At 39.8% G+C, this 19621-nt stretch overlaps 1 protein-coding gene across 2 annotated transcripts in view; it reads left to right on the top strand.

Annotated features, from left to right (window-relative positions):
• LOC147379967 (uncharacterized) overlaps positions 1-19207 on the top strand; it is a 51844-nt gene extending 32637 nt beyond the window's left edge. The window contains exon 2 of one of the 2 annotated variants that reach the window (XR_015165327.1): positions 18120-19207. Coding sequence is in view for 1 of the 2 variants with exons in the window: in XM_086405453.1 (XP_086261579.1) it covers positions 1893-2193 (301 nt within the window). In the remaining variant the exon portion in view is untranslated. Of the gene's footprint in view, positions 1-1892; positions 3532-18119 lie in introns of those variants that run through there. The other variant, XM_086405453.1, reaches the window with a different exon arrangement.
• Positions 19208-19621: the final 414 nt, after the last annotated feature.

Here is a 19621-nt window from a genome sequence, read left to right as displayed (position 1 = left end):
TAGAGAGCAATTCAGTTTCTGGAGTATGAAGATGACTTGTGAGAGAAGATTATAAAATGATAGGTTAGCTTTTCTGATAGTGAAGACCACCCCCTGAGAACATACCTCTGGCTAGATTGCTCAATCATTCTTTGGAGGAGTTAAAGGAAACATGAGAAGTACTTGGAGCTGAGTTCAAACTCTTTCTCCTGGTTGCCATAAAACTGAGGGACTATCAGTCCAGTGGGTTTCAATCCATTCCACTAAAGTTTGACATTGCTTTTAGATGATTCATCTGACAAGAGCCACAAAATGAGAAATAGAAAAAGGAAGAAATGGTGAGGGTAAGTTCAGTTGCTCAGTTGTGTCCGACTTTGTGACCCCATAGACTGCAGCACGCCAGGCCTCCCTGTCCATCACCAACTCCTGGAGTCCACCCAAACCCATGTCCTTTTGAGTCAGTGATGCCATCCAACCATCTCATCCTCTATTTTCCCCTTCTCCTCCCGCCTTCAGTCTTTCCCAGCATCAGGGTCTTTTCCAATGAGTCAGCTCTTCGCATCAGGTGGCCAAAGTATTGGAATTTCAGCTTCAACATCAGTCCTTCCAATGAACACTCAGGACCGATTTCCTTTAGGATTGACTGGTTGGATCTCCTTGCAGTCCAAGGGACTCTCAAGAGTCTTCTCCAACACCGCAGTTCAAAAATATCAATTCTTTGGTGTTCAGCTTTCTTTAGAGTCCAACTCTCGTATCCATACATGACCACTGGAAAAACCATAGCTTTGACTAGATGGACCTTTGTTGACAAAGTAATGTCTCTGTTTTTAAATATGCTATCTAGGTTGGTCATAACTTTTCTTCGAAGGAGTAAGCGTCTTTAAATTTAATGGCTGCAGTCACCATCTGCAGTGATTTTGGAGCCCCAAAAACTGAAGTCAACCACTGTTTCTGCTGTTTCCCCATCTATTTGCCATGAAGTGATGGGACTGGATGCCATAATCTTAGTTTCCTGAATGGTGAGCTTTAAACCAACTTTTTCACTCTTCCTCTTTCACTTTCCTCAAAGGGCTCTTTAGTTCTTCACTTTCTGCCATAAGGATGGTGTCATCTGCATATCTGAGGTTATTGATATTTCTCCTGGCAATCTTGATTCCAGCTTGTGCTTCCTCCAGCCCAGCGTTTTTCATGATGTACTCTGCATATAAATTAAATAAGCAGGGTGACAATATACAGCCTTTATGTACTCCTTTTCCTATTTGGAACCAGTCTGTTGTTGCATGTCCAGTTCTAATTGTTGCTTCCTGGCCTCCCTACAGATTTCTCAAGAGGCAGGTCAGATGGTCTGGTATTCCCATCTCTTGAAGAATTTTCCACAGTTTGTGGTGATTCACACAGTAAAAGACTTTGGCATAGTCAATAAAGCAGAAGTAGATGTTTTTCTGGAATTCTCTTGCTTTTTTGATGATCCAGCAGATGTTGGCAATTTGATCTCTGGTTCCTCTGCCTTTTCTAAAACCAGCTTGAACATTGGGAAGTTCACAGTTCACGTATCATTGAAGCGTGGCTTGGAGAATTTTGAGCATTACTTTACTAGTGTGTGAGATGAGTGCAATTGTGCGGTAGTTTGAGCATTCTTGGACATTGCCTTTCTTCAAGATTGAAATGAAAACTGACCTTTTCCAGTCCTGTGGCCACTGCTGAGTTTTCCAAATTTGCTGGCACATTGAATGTAGCACTTTTACAGCATCATCTTTTAGGATTGGAAATAGCTCAACTGAAATTTCATCACCTGCACTAGCTTTATTCGTAGTGATGCGTCCTAAGGCCCACTTGACTTTGAATTCCAGGATGTCTGGCTCTAGATGAGTGATCATACCATTGTGATTATCTGGGTCATGATCTTTTTGTAGAATTCTTCTGCGTATTCTTACCTGCGGGCGGCTGCCACCAGCGCACTTAAGTGCGACCAAGAAGAGCTACCCTGCGTCCGAGGTCAGGGGCGGCGGCCGGGAGGACCGACCCCACGTCAAGGAGCGGTGGCTGCGTGGGCGCAGGAGGGCCAAGAAGAGCTATCCCACGTTGAAGGTCAGGAAGGGGGGCGGTGAGGAGATACCCCTCGTCCAAGGTAAGGAGCAGTGGCTGAACTTTGCTGGAGCAGCCCTGAAGAGATACCCCACACCCAAGGTAAGAGAAACCCAAGTAAGATGGTAGGTGTTGCAAGAGGGCATCAGAGGGCAGACACACTGAAACCATACTCACAGGAAACTAGTCAATCTAATCATACTAGGACCACAGCCTTGTCTAACTCAGTGAAACTAAGCCGTGCCCGTGAGGCAACCCAAGATGGGCGGATCATGGTGGAGACATCTGACAGAATGTGGTCCACTGGAGAAGGGAATGGCAAACCACTTCAGTATTCTTGCCTTGAGAACCCCATGAACACTATGAAAAGGCAAAATGATAGGATACTGAAAGAGGAAATCCCCAGGTCAGTAGGTGCCCAATATGCTACTGGAGATCAGTGGAGAAATAACTCCAGAAAGAATGAAGGGATGGAGCCAAAGCAAAAACAATACCCAGCTGTGGATGTGACTGGTGATAGAAGCAAGGTCCGATGCTGTAAAGAGCAATATTGCATAGGACACTGGAATGTCAGGTCCATCACTCAAGGCAAATTGAAAGTGGTCAAACAGGAGATGGCAAGAGTGAATGTTGACATTCTAGAAATCAGTGAACTCAAATGGACTGGAATGGGTGAATTTAACTCAGATGACCATTATATCTACTACTGCGGGCAGGAATCCCTCAGAAGAAATGGAGTAGCCATCATGGTCAAGAAAAGAGTCCATAATGCAGTACTTGGATGCAGTCTCAAAAATGACAGAATGATCTCTGTTTGTTTCCAAGGCAAACCATTCAGTATCACAGTAATCCAAGTCTATGCCCCAACCAGTAACACTGAAGAAGCTGAAGTTGAACAGTTCTATGAAGACCTACAAGACCTTTTAGAACTAACACCCAAAAAAGATGTCCTTTTCATTATAGGGGACTGGAATGTAAAAGTAGGAAGTCAAGAAACACCTGGAATGACAGGCAAATTTGACCTTGGAATACGGAATGAAGCAGGGCAAAGACTAAAAGAGTTTTGCCAAGAAAATGCACTGGTCATAGCAACCACCCTCTTCCAACAGCACAAGAGAAGACTCTGCACATGGACATCACCAGATGGTCAACACCGAAATCAGATTGATTATGTTCTGTGCAGCCAAAGATGGAGAAGCTCTATACAGTCAACAAAAACAAGACCAGGAGCTGACTGTGGCTCAGATCATGAACTCCTTATTACCAAATTCATACTTAAATTGAAGAAAGTAGGGAAAACCACTAGCCCATTCAGGTATGACCTAAATCAAATCCCTTATGATTATACAGTGGAAGTGAGAAATAGATTTAAGGGCCTAGATCTGATAGATAGAGTGCCTGATGAACTATGGAATGAGGTTCGTGACATTGTACAGGAGACAGGGATCAAGACTATCCCGTGGAAAAGACATGCAAAAAAGCAAAATGGCTGTCTGGGGAGGCCTTACAAATAGCTGTGAAGAGAAGCGAAAAGCAAAGGAGAAAAGGAAAGATATAAGCATCTGAATGCAGAGTTCCAAAGAATAGCAAGAAGAGATAAGAAAGCCTTCTTCAGCGATCAATGCAAAGAAATAGAGGGAAACAACAGAATGGGAAAGACTAGAGATCTCTTCAAGAAAATTAGAGATACCAAGGGAACATTTCATGCAAACATGGGCTCGATAAAGGACAGAAATGGTATGGACCTAACAGAAGCAGAAGATATTAAGAAGAGGTGGCAAGAATACACAGAAGAACTGTACAAAAAAGATCTTCATGACCCAGATAATCACGATGGTGTGATCACTGACCTAGAGCCAGACATCCTGGAATGTGAAGTCAAGTGGGCCTTAGAAAGCATCACTACGAACAAAGCTGGTGGAGGTGATGGAATTCCAGTTGAGCTATACCAAATCCTGAAAGATGATGCTATGAAAGTGGTGCACTCAATATGCCAGCAAATTTGGAAAACTCAGCAGTGGCCACAGGACTGGAAAAGGTCAGTTTTCATTCCAATCCCGAAGAAAGACAATGCCAAAGAATGTTCAATTCTGTCGCACGATTGCACTCATCTCAAGGCAATGGCACCCCACTCCAGTACTCTTGCCTGGAGGATCCCATGGATGGAGGAACCTGGTAGGCTGCAGTCCATGGGGTCAGTAGAGTTGGCCACTATTGAGCAACTTCACTTTCACTTTTCACTTTCATGCATTGGAGAAGGAACTGGCACCCCACTCCAGTGTTCTTGCCTGGAGAATCCCAGGGATGGGGAAGCCTAGTGGGCTGCCGTCTATGGGGTCGCACAGAGTCGGACACAACTGAAGTTACTTAGCAGCAGCACATGCTAGTAAAGTAATGCTCAAAATTCTCCAAGCCAGGCTTCAGCAATACATGAACCGTGAACTTGCTGATGTTCAAGCTGGTTTTAGAAAAGGCAGAGGAACCAGAGATCAAATTGCCAACATCCACTGGATCATGGAAAAAGCAAGAGAGTTCCAGAAAAACATCTATTTCTGCTTTATTGACTATGCCAAAGCCTTTAACTGTGTGGATCACAATAAACTGTGGAAAATTCTTCAAGAGATGGGAATACCAGACCATCTGCCTGCCTCTTGAGAAATCTGTATGCAGGTCAGGAAGCAACAGTTAGAACTGGACATGGAACAACAGACTGGTTCCAAATAGGAAAGGGAGTACATCAAGGCTGTATATTGTCACCCTGCTTATTTAACTTATATGCAGAGTACATCATGAGAAACACTGGACTGGAAGAAGCACAAGGTGGAATCAAGATTGCTGGGAGAAATATCAATAACTTCAGATATGCAGGTGACACCACCCTTATGGCAGAAAGTGGAGAGGAACTAAAAAGCCTCTTGATGAAAGTGAAAGTAGAGAATGAAAAAGTTGGCTTAAAGTTCAACATTCAGAAAACGAAGATCATGGCATCTGGTCCCATCACTTAATGGGAAATAGATGGGGAAACAGTGGAAACAGTGTCAGACTTTATTTTTTGGGGCTCCAAAATCACTGCAGATGGTGACTGCAGCCATGAAATTAAAAGACGCTTACTCCTTGGAAGGAAAGGTATCCCCAACCTAGATAGCATATTCAAAAGCAGAGACATTACTTTGCCAACAAAGGTCCATCTAGTCAAGGCTATGGTTTTTCCTGTGGTCATGTATGGATGTGAGAATTGGACTGTGAAGAAGGCTAAGCACCGAAGAATTGATGCTTTTGAAGTGTGGTGTTGGAGAAGACTCTTGAGAGTCCCTTGGACTGCAAGGAGATCCAACCAGTCCATTCTGAAGGAGATCAGCCCTGGAATTTCTTTGGAAGGAAAGATGCTAAAGCTGAAACTCCAGTACTTTGGCCACCTCATGTGAAGACTTGACTCATTGGAAAAGACTCTGATGCTGGGAGGGATTGGGGGCAGGAGGAGAAGGGGATGATAGAGGATGAGATGGCTGGATGGCATCACTGACTCAATGGAAGTGAATCTGAGTGAACTCTGGGAGTTGGTGATGGACAGGGAGGCCTGGCATGCTGCGATTCATGGGGTCACAAAGAGTCGGACACGACTGAGTAACTGAACTGAACTCTGTGTATTCTTGCCACCTCTTTTTAATATGTTCTGCTTCTGTTAGGTCCATACCATTTCTGCCCTTTACTGAGCCCATCTTTGCATGAAATGTTTCCTTGGTATCTTTAATTTTCTTGAAAAGATCTCTAGTCTTTTCATTCTATTGTTTTCCTCTATATCTTTGTACTAATCACTGAGGAAGGCTTTCTTACCTCTCTTTGCTATTCTTTGGAACTCTGCATTCAAATGGGTATATCTTTCCTTTTCTCCTTTGCCTTAAGCTTCTCTTCTTTTCACAGCTATTTTTAAGGCCTCCTCAGACAGCCATTTTGCTTTTTGCGTATCTTTTTCTTGGGGATGGTGTTGATCCCTGTCTCCTGTACAATGTCACAAACCTCCTTCCATAGTTCTTTAGGCACTGTAGCAGATCTAGTCCCTTATATCTATTTCTCACTTCCTCTATATAATCATAAAGGATTTGATTTAGGTCATATCTGAATGATGTAGTGGTTTTCTTCACTTTCTTCAATTTCAGTCTGAATTTTGCAATAAGGAGTTCATGATCTGAGCCAGTCAGCTCCCAGTCTTGTTTTTTCTGACTTTATAGAGCTTCTCTATCTTGGCTGCAAAGAATATAATTAATCTAATTTCAGTGTTGACCATCTGGTGATGTCCATGTGTAGAGTTTTCTCTTGTGTTGTTGGAAGAGGGTGTTTGCTATGATCAGCGCGTTCTCTTGACAAAACTCTATTAGCCTTTGCCCTGATTCATTCTATACTCCAAGGCTAAATTTGCCTGTTATTCCAGGTGTTTCTTGACTTCCTACTTTTGCATTCCAGTCCCCTATAAGAAAAGGACATCTTTTAGGGTGTTAGTTCTAGAGGTCTTACAGGTCTTCCTAGAACTGTTCAACTTCAGCTTCTTCAGCATTACTGGTCAGGGCATAGAAGTGGATTACTGTGACATTGAATCAGTGCCTTGGAAATGAACAGCGATTACTCTGTCGTTTTTCAGATTGCATCTTAGTACCACATTATGGCCCCTTTTGTTGACCATGACAGCTACTCCATTTCTTCTAAGGGATTCTTGCCCACAGTAGTAGAGATAGTGGTCATCTGAGTTAAATTCACCCATTCCAGTCCATTTTAGTTCGCTGATTCCTTGAATGTCAACGTTCACTCTTGCCATCTTCTGTTTGGCCACTTCCAATTTGCCTTGATTCATGGACCTATCATTTCAGGTTCCTATGCAATATTGCTCTTACAGCATCGGACCTTGCTTCCATCACCAGTCACATCCAGAAGTGGGTGTTGTTTTTGGTTTGGCTCCCTCTCTTCATTCTTTCTGGAGTTATTTCTCCATTGATCTCCAGTACCATATTTTGCACCTACCGACCTGAGGAGTTCATCATTCAGTGTCCTGTCTTTTTTGCCTTTTCATACTGTTCATGGGGTTCTCAAGGCAATACTGAAGTGGTTTGCCATTCCCTTCTCCAGTGGACCTCATTTGCTCAGAACTCTCCACCATGACCCGTCTGTCGTGGGAGGCCATACATGGCATGGCTCATAGTTTCATTGAGTTAGACAAGGCTGTTGTCCATGTGATTAGATTGGTTACTTTTCTGTGATTGTGCTTTCAGTCTGTCTGCCCTCTGAAGCCCTCTCCCAGCGAATACCATCTTACTGAGGTTTCTCTGACCTTGGACATGGGGTAATTCCTCTCTGCTGCTCCCCGCTCAGTGCCATGCAGCCAAGAAACAGTAAAGAAGCCAATATTGAGTTGATGATGATTGGTGGTTGAACTGGGAAATGGTGAGAGTAATAATGAAGTGTTGTGTGGACAGATATTGAGGTGGTAAAATCAATAGGATTTTGTAATTGGACCTATAGATACAGGAGCTGAAAGGATTCTTAGGAGGTTATTAGAAGGGTGATGCCTTAGTCCATTAGAGTTGCTATAAGAAAATAACGTATCAGTAGATCTTGTAGCTTATAAAGAGACAGAAATTTATCTCTCACATCTGGAGGCTGGGAAGTTCAAGATTAAGGAGACTGCTGATTCAGTGTCTGGTGAGAGTCTCCTTCCTGTTTTGTAAACTGCCATCATCTTACTGTAACCTAACATGAAGGAAGGGGACACCAGAGTTTTCTGGAGTCTCTTTTTAAGGGCACTAGTCCCACTCTTGAGAACTCTGACCTCATGTCTTAATCCCTTCTAAAAGGTTCACTTCCAGATTCTGTCATATTGTGGATTAGCTTTCAACATATGGATTTGGGGAGACACAAACATTCAATCTAAAGCCAATGATATTGCCATCTGTGGAAAAGGGTAATTTGTGGGGGGAGTTGATGAATACTCTTTTAGTCATTTTGAGTTTGATGAACTTATGGGAGAATATCAACTGGAGATCTCCATCATGCCATTGGCACTTCAGTGTTTGAGCTGTGAGACAGGTGGGACCAGAAATAAAGGCATTGTGTCTCCTCAACCGGTCATGACTACTTAATAGCATCAGTAGAAATCCTGTAAGTGACTGGAGTTAGCAAAGAAGCCAGCCTGAAAGAACAACCTATTTCCAGAAATTATGAAATTAACTATATTTAAGGCCTTGTAGGGAAAGAGAAGCAGAAATGAAATGAGATCAAGGCACTAAGGCAAGTGAAGTAGGGACAATTGTGTCTGAGTATGCAGGTCAAGAAGCAACAGTTAGAACTGGACATGGCACAACAGAGTGGTTCCAAATAGGAAAAGGAGTACATAAAGGCTGTATATTGTCACCCTGCTTATTTAATTTATATGCAGAGTACATCATGAAAAACGCTGGGCTGGAGGAAGCACAAGCTGAAATCAAGATTGCCAGGAGAAATATCAATAACCTCAGATATGCAGATGATACTACCCTTATGGCAGAAAGTGAAGAACTGAAGAGCCCTTTGAGGAAAGTGAAAGAGGAAAGTGAAAAAATTGGCTTAAAGCTCAACATTCAGAAAACTAAGATCAGGGCATCTGGTCCCATCACTTCATGGCAAATAGATGGGGAAACAATGGAAACAGTGGCTGACTTTGTTTTTCTGGACTCCAGAAATCACTGCAGATGGTGATTGCAGCCATGAAATTAAAAGATGCTTACTCCTTGGAAGGAAAGTTATGACCAACCTAGACAGCATATTTAAAAGCAGAGACATGACTTTGTCAACAAAGGTCCATCTAGTCAAGGTTATTGTTTTTTCCAGTGGTTGTGTATGGATGTGAGAGTTGGACTGTAAAGAAAGCTGAGCGCTGAAGAATTGATGCTTTTGAACTGTGGTGTTGGAGAAGACTCCTGAGAGTCCCTTGGACTGCAATGAGATCCAACCAGTCCATCCTAAAGGAGATCAGTCCTGGGTGTTCATTGGAAGGACTGATGCTGAAGCTGAAACTCCAATACTTTGGCTACCTGATGCGAAGAGCTGACTCATTAGAAAAGACTGTGATGCTGGGAAAAATTGAGGGGAGGAGGAGAAGGGGAAGACAGAAGATAAGATGGTTGGATGGCATCACCAGCTCAATGGACATGGGTTTGGGTGGACTCCGGGAGATGGTGATGGACAGGGAGGCCTGGCGTGCTGTGGTTCATGGGGTCGCAAAGTTGGACACGACTGAACCGAACTGAACTGATGAACCACTCTATAGAACCATGTAAAATTTGGGCTTGGTTAGTTCAAGGAAGTAAGAAAGAAAAATAGAAAAACAAAGAGGATGGTATGTATTTTAAGACTTAATAAAGCAGTGACTATGATATAGGATAAAAAGAGAGTGGACAGTAGGTGTTCTAAAAATTATTAAAGAAATTCACCAACAAGTAAACTTTTATATTTTTCTATAATTCTCAGTTTTTCTCCTTTATCATATGTTACTTTCTCATGATTAGTCAGTAATGTATAGTATAAATCTTTTTCCTAAAAGAACAAAAGATTATTGTATTTTTTAAAGTATATTTTATAGTGCCAGGAGGCAAATGTGATAAAAGGGATTACACACAGCCTTATCTAGCTAATATATCTCATCTGTAAAATGGGGATAATAAGACTTGTCCTCAGCTGCTCTCAGAAAGTTGTCATGAGTTAATTGAAAAGAACTATGCAGCGCTGTATGTGAAAACTATGCAGCATGTATGAATGTAATGTGCAACATAATTCATATTTATGGATGTTTTTGTTTTGATCTTATGCTGGTAAAATTGTCATTACTTTAAATAAGCCACAAATATCTGTTTTTTACTATTATCTATGTTAGGTAATAAATGTTCTCATCTTTCTTGCACTTATAAATTGACTATAATTTTGCCTTCTTTGAGATGTTTGCATTTATCTTATTTTTGCCCACTTCTGCTCTGACAAATACATGCCAAATAAAATGTTAGTATCAGCAAACAGACATTTTTGTTGGGTGTGTCCACACTGCCCAAATGTTTGTGTTTAGCCAGAACTATTTGTTTCAAAAGCTTTCATGAAACATGCATTTGTTTTTGAACCATCTCAACAGTTCAAATATTCCTGTCCACATTTCCTTAGGTCACCTTCTATTCAGCAGTTTTTATGAATTCTCCTGCTGGCCAGAATTTTTTCTGAGGCTTCAGTAGTTGACTAGTAGGAATGCTTGTAAAAACATTTGTGGATAGCCCAAACATTTTCAATAACATTTGCTTGGAAAAATTTTACTGGCAGTCAAGACACATTATTTAAACATATTTCAAAATATTTATGCATCTCTGCAGTACTTTGGCGGTGTCTGTATATCAAGGCTGAATTGATGGTTTTCTAGTTAAGTCTTTTTGTTTGTTTGTTTTTGGTCATTCATAATGGTTGATCAATGTTTGATAGGATTTCCATGCAATTAATTCAATTGACTCCATAGGTGACTATAAAAACCAATGAGTTTTGAACTAACTTTCTTTTCAGAGTTGGGAACTTAATAAACAAATTAGATTGACTTTACTGTAATCTCTTCAGATGCTTGATTCTCAGTTGCTATTTTAGCTCTTTCCTTCATCTGCTTCCCAACAGCAATTCAGAAAATGGTAGCTAAAATGGATCATTTTAGCTTTAGTATTTAGTAAAAGAAGTAGTTTTAGTGAGACCTGTGGTTCTTAGATAAGATTTTCATCATTTTTAAAAATCATTTTTCATATTCCATGACTCCATCTAAATGAAGAAAGGAAATGGATAAATCCTTTGTACAGTTATTTGGAATAGATAAAATAATTTGTTTTATTTTGTGTGTATTTTGTTGGTAGGGTTCATTTTTGTAATTCTCCAAAATAAAGAGGGAAATCTAAGCTTGTGATTACATGTGGTCCTTGATTTTAGATGATGCTATCTACAAAAGAGTAAGAAATAGTACCTAAACTCTGGCTTATCAGAGATGATAAGGCCACATAAATTTAAAAAGTTTTTAGTAAGGGCATCTTTAAAGATCATATTAAAGAGTTTAGTTCATGAAGTCCTCCTTTCTGATTTTGCATCTTGCATTCTTGCATCTCTCTTTACTTTTGGGTATAAATATTTTTTCTCCATGTGTTTGTGCTGTATTTTTATGACTTTTTCTCTGTATACCACTGTGTATACTGATTTGATTATGTGTCATTTTCTATGCTTGTATATGTATGCCCAGTCTATTTTTCCTCTGGGTGTCTCTACTGTGATCTCTGTCTGTGCCTTCATCAGTACATGTCTTTGAAAAAAAAAAAAAATACATGTCTTTGTGTCTGCATGTCTGTCTATCTAGATGTATGAATTTTGTGTTCTCTCTTTCTATGTTTGTTTCAGTATATTCCTCTACTGTATGACTTTGTTCTCTTTCTCATTGTCTTTCTGAGTTTCATTTTACATATGGCTTTCTCAATTTTTGTCTTTCAGTTCTCTACATATGTCTTCTTTTATGATTACAAACACTGGAGTTTTGCTGTGATGTTATGTTTGTCAACTAGAATTTCCTGATCCATTCTATTAGGTAAACATGTTAAAGATTATGAACAGCAATTCATAAAAGCAATACAAGTGGGCTAATCTATAAAACACATATATTCTTACTAGTATAAGGGGCTTCCCAGGTGGTAAAGAACCTCCCTGCCAATGCAGGAGATGCCTGAGACAAGAGTTTGATTCCTGAGTTAGGAAGATTCCCTGGAAGAGGACGTGGCAATCCACTCCAGTATTCTTTCCTGGAGAATACTATGACAGAGGAGCCTGGCAGGTTACAGTCCATAGGGCCCAAAGAGTCAGACACAACTGAAGCAACGTAGCACACACAAAATAATGAGATTATAGTCATTGACTATCGGATTGACAAAGATATCCATTGGGGGGAATAATAATAAGTTATAATAGTATTGAATCAACATTTTAAGAGAAAAACATTTATTAAAGTTTTAAATATACATAAACTTTGATTCAGCAATTCCACTTCAGGTATTTGTCAAAAATAACCAGACATTTGCACAACTGCTTTTTTCACAATTGCCTCTAATAGTATAAAATTGAAAGCAAATGTCAGTTGGTAGGGAATTGATTAAATAAATTATGATACAATAAATAAAATATTACAGAAAATTGTGTATTGGTAACCAGACAGTAATCAAATTCAATAAAGTATGTCAAATGTACATATTGTACATGCTGTTTATTCAAATAATATGTATTTTGTGTCCCTTCTATGTGCTCAGCCCTCTAGAGGCACTATAGACATATTCATATTGTTTTATATGGGGTGTTAGATAATGAGAGAACTTCTATCTTCTCTTTATATGGATTTAACAATCATATATTATGAAAAATAACAAATGTAGCATCAACTTTGAGAGAAGAGTTGTCTTAAATTTTAAAACAAGTGGATATTTCTGTTTTGAAATATTAAATTGATTTCTCCTTTTGTGGTTTTTCTTTTTTTTTTTTTTTCACCTTCTTCCCCGACATGTGGATCCATGAGCCTCTATACAAAGTGATTCCTAACTGTAACCAAGGCAGTATTCTTAAGTGTTCTGGAAATGCTATGCCTTGGTATATATTGAATTAATGAGTTGTCAAAAAGAAATATTTGTTTAAAGCCTTTGGAAAGGTAGAAAAAAAGTTAAGCCATGTAGGTGTCAAAATGTCATTCCAGTGTAAAGCATGGAGAGTTAATGTGATGTGAACCTGTGAAGAGGAATGCTTTACTTGGTCATGGAAGTTGACACTAGTGTCAGTGGAAAAGCAAACTTGAAAATGTAATGTATAGTACAGTAATTCTCAAACCTTCCTGTGATCAGACTCAACTAAGGAGCTGTTTTCAAATGTAAATTCCTAGACCCACCCCTTGAGATTCTCATTTGGTAGATCTGAGTGGTGTCGTTTAATAAGCTTCCCAGGTGATTCTTATATCCATTCTGAGTTTTAATATCTACATTTCAAAAAACCATGCTAATGAGTAAGTTTAAATAGCTAATCTACTTTTTAAAATGACAGATTTTTGTTAATCTTATCTACTAAGTACATTTCCAGAAGAATTCTTTGAACAGGTTCTTTAAGGGATCATGAAATTTATTTAGGGGCATTGTGAGGTCATAGGCAAGCTACATTCCATTTAAGACCTATTGACTTTCTGGACCTCAACTTTGAGCCAAAATTTTAATGAGCTGCCAGTGTTTACTTCTGTCAAATAAAATTGCCATGCCTTTTTCTCAAACAATGGCATTAATATTTATAGGTTTCCTTTCATTCTTATTATATATAGTGTTCCCAAGAATATTGTTGTAAAAGAATGACAAATAAAATACAGATAATAGACCACTACAAATGCAGAATTCTAATCAGTGAAAGCAAGTATGTAGTATAGATAAAAGACTACTTTAGGGTACTTACACACTATCAGAATATCAAATCTCTGAGTCTTAAAAGACTGAATTATATACAATAAGCATATGAATTGCTAGAATATTTTGCCTTGAAAATAACTCTGAATTTCCTGAAAGGAAGGATCTTGAGATGTACTGCAAGAAGTTTACAATGTTTTTACAACATACCATCACCTACCTGTGTATAACCAAAGTGTACACTAAACATACAATTTAACTATTTTGTGATCATTCAATAACTATAATTCTATTTTAAATAAAGTCTATTTGGATAAGAATCCAAAAAGCCTTCCTCAGTGAAGCTGATAATGAAAACACCTGATCAATACAGACTACCAGAGAGTTTTATGGCTGGAAAACCATTCAGTTCAGTGTTTCTCAAAGTTTAATATGAATAAGAATCACTTGGGGATGTTGTTAAAATGAAAATTATGATGATGGTCTAGGGTGTGGGACCTGAGATTCACATTCCAAACAAGCTGTTGTTCCAGGGACCATACTTTGAATTCCAAGTATTTATGTAAACCCTTTTGTTTAATAGAAGGAATTGGCATGGAAGGAGCATGGCATTGCAGGATGTGACTATGACTCTGGTGGACTTAAAGTCATTGGAGCTGAATGGTATTATATTAATGGCAGTTCCTCAAACTCTTATCACTATGGTCTCTGGTGGGGCCTGGGCTGCTGCCCTTCCTGAGTGGAGGCTTTCAACTTTTCCTTTCATTCTGTGAGAGCACTGAAATTGCTCCTTGCAATGAATTTTCTTTTTGCTTGAGCCATCCAGAGAGCGTTTCTGATGCCTGCGATCAAAAAAATGTAATACAGGCTCTGGGTTGGGACTTCCACTGCAAAAAAAAATATTTACATCACAAGGGAATAGATTCTTCTTCCTCTAGAACACAGTAGTAAATATATTTTCTTAAATGTTTACACAAATCCACTAGTGACTCCCAAAGGCCTCTTTCCATCATTTTTCCAGGCTCTGTCCAACTTCCTATTTGATATCTGTATTTGAATATCTAATAGGCATCTCAGACTTAACGTATTCAAAATTGAATCTCCCAAACTTGATGTTTATGTGATAAATGGCACATCTTTTCATTCAGTTGCTCAGGTAAAAACCTAGGAATCATCCCCATTTTTTTTTTCCTTCTCACATTCCACCTATTAGCAAGTTTGTTGGTTCTGCCCTAAAAATCTAGCCAGAAATTAACCATCTTAATGGTTACTTTTCCGTGGCAGTTTTCCATCTTAATTGCCTCATTCTATTCTAAACCATCACTGTCTCTACCTTGGGCAACTACAACAGCTTCCTAATCCTTCTTTTTGCTTCCGCTAGACCCCTTCCTCATGGCAACTAGAGTGACACTTGCTCAAAATTGGTCAGTTGCTTCCCATACCACTGAGGAATAAAATCGAAACTCTTTACCATGATCTGCAAGACCTTGTGTTATCTGAGCCTTTACTAAATCTCCTACTTCATCTTGCTCCAGTTTATTCCTTGCACATGCTGCACCAGCTTACTGCTCTCCTGATAACTCTTCAACTAGAATATAAGTCCCAAGGACAGAAAAGTTGTCTGTTTTACTCACTCTTGTATCCTAGTACCTTGTGAGGCCCTGAGCAGAGAATCCAGGTGAGCTACTCTGTGCCCAGATTTCTGACCCACTCTGTGAGGTAATAAAATGGGCAGTCTTTTAAGCTGCTAAGTTTGTGGTGGTTTGTTGTGATGCCAGTAGAAAGCATATACAGTAGGAGAACTGGAAGAGTCTAATATCACAAAAGCTAGTGTAGAAAGAAAAGATGGAGTCATTAAGAAGTCATTGGCATTTCAGAAAGTAGTTTTTCCTCTTAATGAATAAGGTTCACTTATGATCAGGGATCAGTAACCACCATGAAATATACAGCTTAGATTTGAAGCCCAGTATCCAGCAGATTTAGCCTGATGTGAATCATTTCTTTATTAGCACTTTATTTTTCCAATGTACTTCACTTCAGTTGGGGACTGGGTCTTTTTCCAATCAAAATGGTCTCAGCTGCAGCAATATTAGCTCTTATTATAGCATTTTGCTGTGCAGCTGGGGCCCTTAGGTAGGAGTGGGAACTGAAGCCAGTGATAGAGGAAACAGGAAACTGTGGGGAGGATAGAAGCATATCTTCCTTGGGGGTAAGGATGGGATGCACAAGAAGGGGATGCTAGTGGGAACCAAGTCCTGTGACAGAGGAGAGGGCAATGTCAAGGAACTTCCCCCAGCTGCACACTGGGGGCTGATAAGTGTGCTCTGGGGTGTGATATTGTGATTTATAATAGATGTATGTCTGGTCTGTGTCCCTGTTGCTTCTGGCACAGAGCTTCTAAAATCCTTGCCATTTCTTAAGTGCAGAAAGAAACAACTTGCCTCTTGTTATGTTAATTAGGTGACTTTTGGACTGCAGTTAAGGATGGGCTGGTTGCCAGGAGAACCAACAATGCGATTGGAGGGTTGGAACATTCAGTCCCATGGCCCACCCCCACGCCCCCTCTCAGTATGAAGAGGGACTGGCAATTGAATCTGGCACCAGTGGCCACTGATTTAATCAAGCATGCCTGTGTAATGAAGCTTCCATAAAAGCCCAAAAATATGGACTTCTGAGAGCTTCTAGGTTGGTAAACACATGAACCTGTGGGGACAGTGGTGCTCCGAGAAAGCACAGAAGCTCCACATACCTTGCCCTCACATCTCTTCCATCAGTATGTTAATCTGTATCCCCCGTCATCTTTTTACAGTAAACTGGTGAATGTAAGTAAATTGTTTTTTTTTTTAATTCTGTGAGCGACTCTAGCATTGAACCCAAGGAAAGAGAGTTCTGATCTATAGCCAGTCGGTCAGAAGCACAGGTTACAACCTGGGCTTGCAATTAGTGTCTGAAGTATGTGCCTGTGCGTGTGTGTGTGTGTGTGTGTGTTGGGGAGTGTGGGGCAGGCAGGCTGGTGGGACTGAACCCTTAACCTATGGAATCTGGTGCTATCTCCAGGTAGATAGTGTCATATTGAGTTGACTAGTAGGACACCCAAGTGGTATCAGAGAATTGCTTGTTGGTGTGGGGAAGATGACCCCTCCCATGTTTGAACTGGGTCCAGGAACCTAAAAGTGGGAGATTGAACGTATCTGTAGTGCAGGTAGCACACACTAATGCCAAGGGAGGCAATACTAAAAAGAAGGAAGCAGTCATCAAGCAGAGACCAAGATGTGGCCCATAGCTACTCATGGTGAATTTGCCAGGTGTTAGCTGTTCTGAAACTCTTTCTCATTCTTTCTGGGAGGGAACAGGAAAAGGCTCTTACATGGATGATGTTAATGAGGGCCTGAGTCAGAAAGCAGTTTTTGGTTGCTGTCATGACCCACATACAGTAATTTAAACAAACAAAAAAAAAATCTTTTCAGATGGATGGAGCCTGGGGCAGCATCTGTTGTATATTTATAATCTTTTCTAAGTCCCTCACAAAAATATTTCTTGTCTGATGGTTAATTCAGGCTCTCATTATCTATCCAAACAATTTGTTATTAAGTAGGCTTTCAGTTCCTTTACATACTTAGAACAAAGATTTTCTTGGTGTTAGGCTGCAAAAAAAAAAAAAAAAAACCCAAAATGGCAGCTTCTTTCCGTTCCATCTTTTCAGATGCCAAGATAGCATGTGATCTTCTAGCTCTTTTATCTTAAAACCCTAGTTCATTTTATGTATAATTTTGTCACCATCATTCACTTAATCAAAACTGATAATTATATCATTGACACAAGTTAAAGTATATGACCCTCTATTAACTTATTTCTGGAATGTAAGCATGGGAAGAGTATCCTTTCTTATGTGAAGGTTTCTTTGTTGAGTGCTTAATCTAGTGTCTTGGTTTGTACTCTGGCAGCTTGCTCAAATACACATCTCTCAAATCTGAACCTCCCTCTTTATTTCCATTGCCATTGATTTATTCAAGCTCCTCATTGTTTTCTCCTGGGACTGTTACAATAGTTCATCTACCTCTGGCTGCACCCACACTTATGACCCATACTGTATACTGTAGCAGGAATGACTTTTTAAACACACAAATCTAATTATGTCAATTTGTTCCCTGTAGTGCTTAACATTGCTTATTAGATAATGTCTAAATGCCTCAGGATGAAAAACCAAGACTTCAATGATCTCTGCCTACCTGTCCAGCCTCATCTACTTGCCTCTTCTAAATAAATTCTACATTTAAGGAATACTAAATTACTTGCAGTCCCTAGCCTCTGTGATTTTGTGTATGGTGTTTCTTTTTGTTCATCTACCTTGTCAGTCAAATCCCTGTCTCTGTGCTACAAAGCACCATATTCCTCTCTCTGTTATGGTGCTTAGACATGTGAACAGCTACAAACAATGCAATGTCTCTTCAAATAGTGAAATTCTGGAGGGCTGGAATTATATCTTAGTTATCTTTGTTTATTAAATGAATCGTTCAATTTCTAGTTTGGAATTCAGTTTGGAATTAATAGTGAATTCGTATTTGTCTCAAATAGTGATTTTGATATTTGTTAATGTTCCTAAAGGAGATGAGTCCTGGGTGTTCATTGGAAGGACTGATGTTGAAGCTGAAATTCCAATACTTTGGCCACCTGTTGCAAAGAGCTGACTCATTGGAAAAGACCCTGATGCTGGGAAAGATTGAAGGTGGGAGAAGAAGAAGGGGACAACAGAGGATGAAATGGTTGGATGGCATCACCGACTCAGTGGACATGAGTTTGGGTAAACTCTGGGAGCTGGTGATGGACAGGGAGGCCTGGCGTACTGCAGTCCATGGTGTCGCAAAGAGTCAGACATGACTGAGCGACTGAACTGAGCTGAACTGAATGTTTCTTTCCCCTTTTAAAATGTCCATGTTTAATACTAAAAGTGTGGCCATGCACCAACATCCAGGTATGGACATCTCCAAGGAACTTCTTAAAAATGCAGTCTCAGGCTCTAAAGTGAATGGAGATCTTCATTTTAACAAGATCCCTATGTGCTATTTACAACACAGTTTAAGAGGCACCAGTGTAGGAGATACTTCACCTAATAGTTCTTTTGTATTCAGGACACACAGAAACCCCTTGCCAGTGTCTCACGTATGTACTTTAATGGAGTATACAGTTTTAGGAGTTGATGAGCCTTTCCTACCAGCCACAAAATCTTTGCCTTAATATGACAAAGTCAACTTCTCTGAAGAAATCTTTATCATTTGTTAAAGAAATTTATGCACTTGAATCTAGGTAGTATGCAAATGATGAATTCTCCCAAGTAACTTTTAAGCAATCACCCTCCCAAATGGGCGTACACCTCACTCATCACAACCCTACCCTTTCTCGTGGACACTTTGGCATTTGCATTGACCTCGCAGCCTTCCCTGGATGAAAATATCTGTGTTTGTTTTGTTATCTACTCTGTTCTACAAGAGTATTTATCTTGGGTTGCTTCTTTCAGTTACTCTATTGACTTTAAAAGCTAACTCTAATTTCCCATTTTCTTTTCTTCTCATAGTTCTTCTTTGCAGCTATATTCATCTATCACTCTGTCCTTAACATAGCCTAACCTTAGTGTTACCCAGCTCTTTGTTCCAAGTATATTAATGAGATAAATATGAAAGACTGCATATCAACAATTGCATAGTCTTTTGTTTATTCTTCAGTTCTATTCAGTTACCTCAGAGTTTCAGCTTCTTTGTATACTTTCCCTTTTATATATTTTCACATACGTGCTACTACTAAACGTTTATGTTTGGGCATTGGTATATTTTCTGAAGCTGTGCTCACCTACCTTGAGCAGTGTCCTTCCTTGCTTTTAGGACTTGACTATACTCTAAAAGCAGATGTATACTTAAAGTCTAAGCTCCCAGTTTTCTAGCTAGCCTTTCGTATGCTTAAAATATTCCACAGATTTTTCTTGAATAGCATCATCTCTATAGGTCATTTTTTTTTATAGCAATTGGTCTGCGTTGTTCTGTGTGAATGAATGTCATGCCCTGCGCGAAGCAAGTGAGGAGCTCTGCTCTGCGGTTCCGCAGTGACCCCATATG

The sequence above is a fragment of the Bos grunniens genome, chromosome 1 (assembly GCF_055505025.1).
Source record: "Bos grunniens cultivar Pamir isolate PY7600 chromosome 1, Bosgru_T2T1.0, whole genome shotgun sequence".
Classification (NCBI taxonomy): domain Eukaryota; kingdom Metazoa; phylum Chordata; class Mammalia; order Artiodactyla; family Bovidae; genus Bos; species Bos grunniens.
Note: the sequence above shows the minus strand (reverse complement) of the source record. Positions and strands in the feature narration are given on the sequence as shown.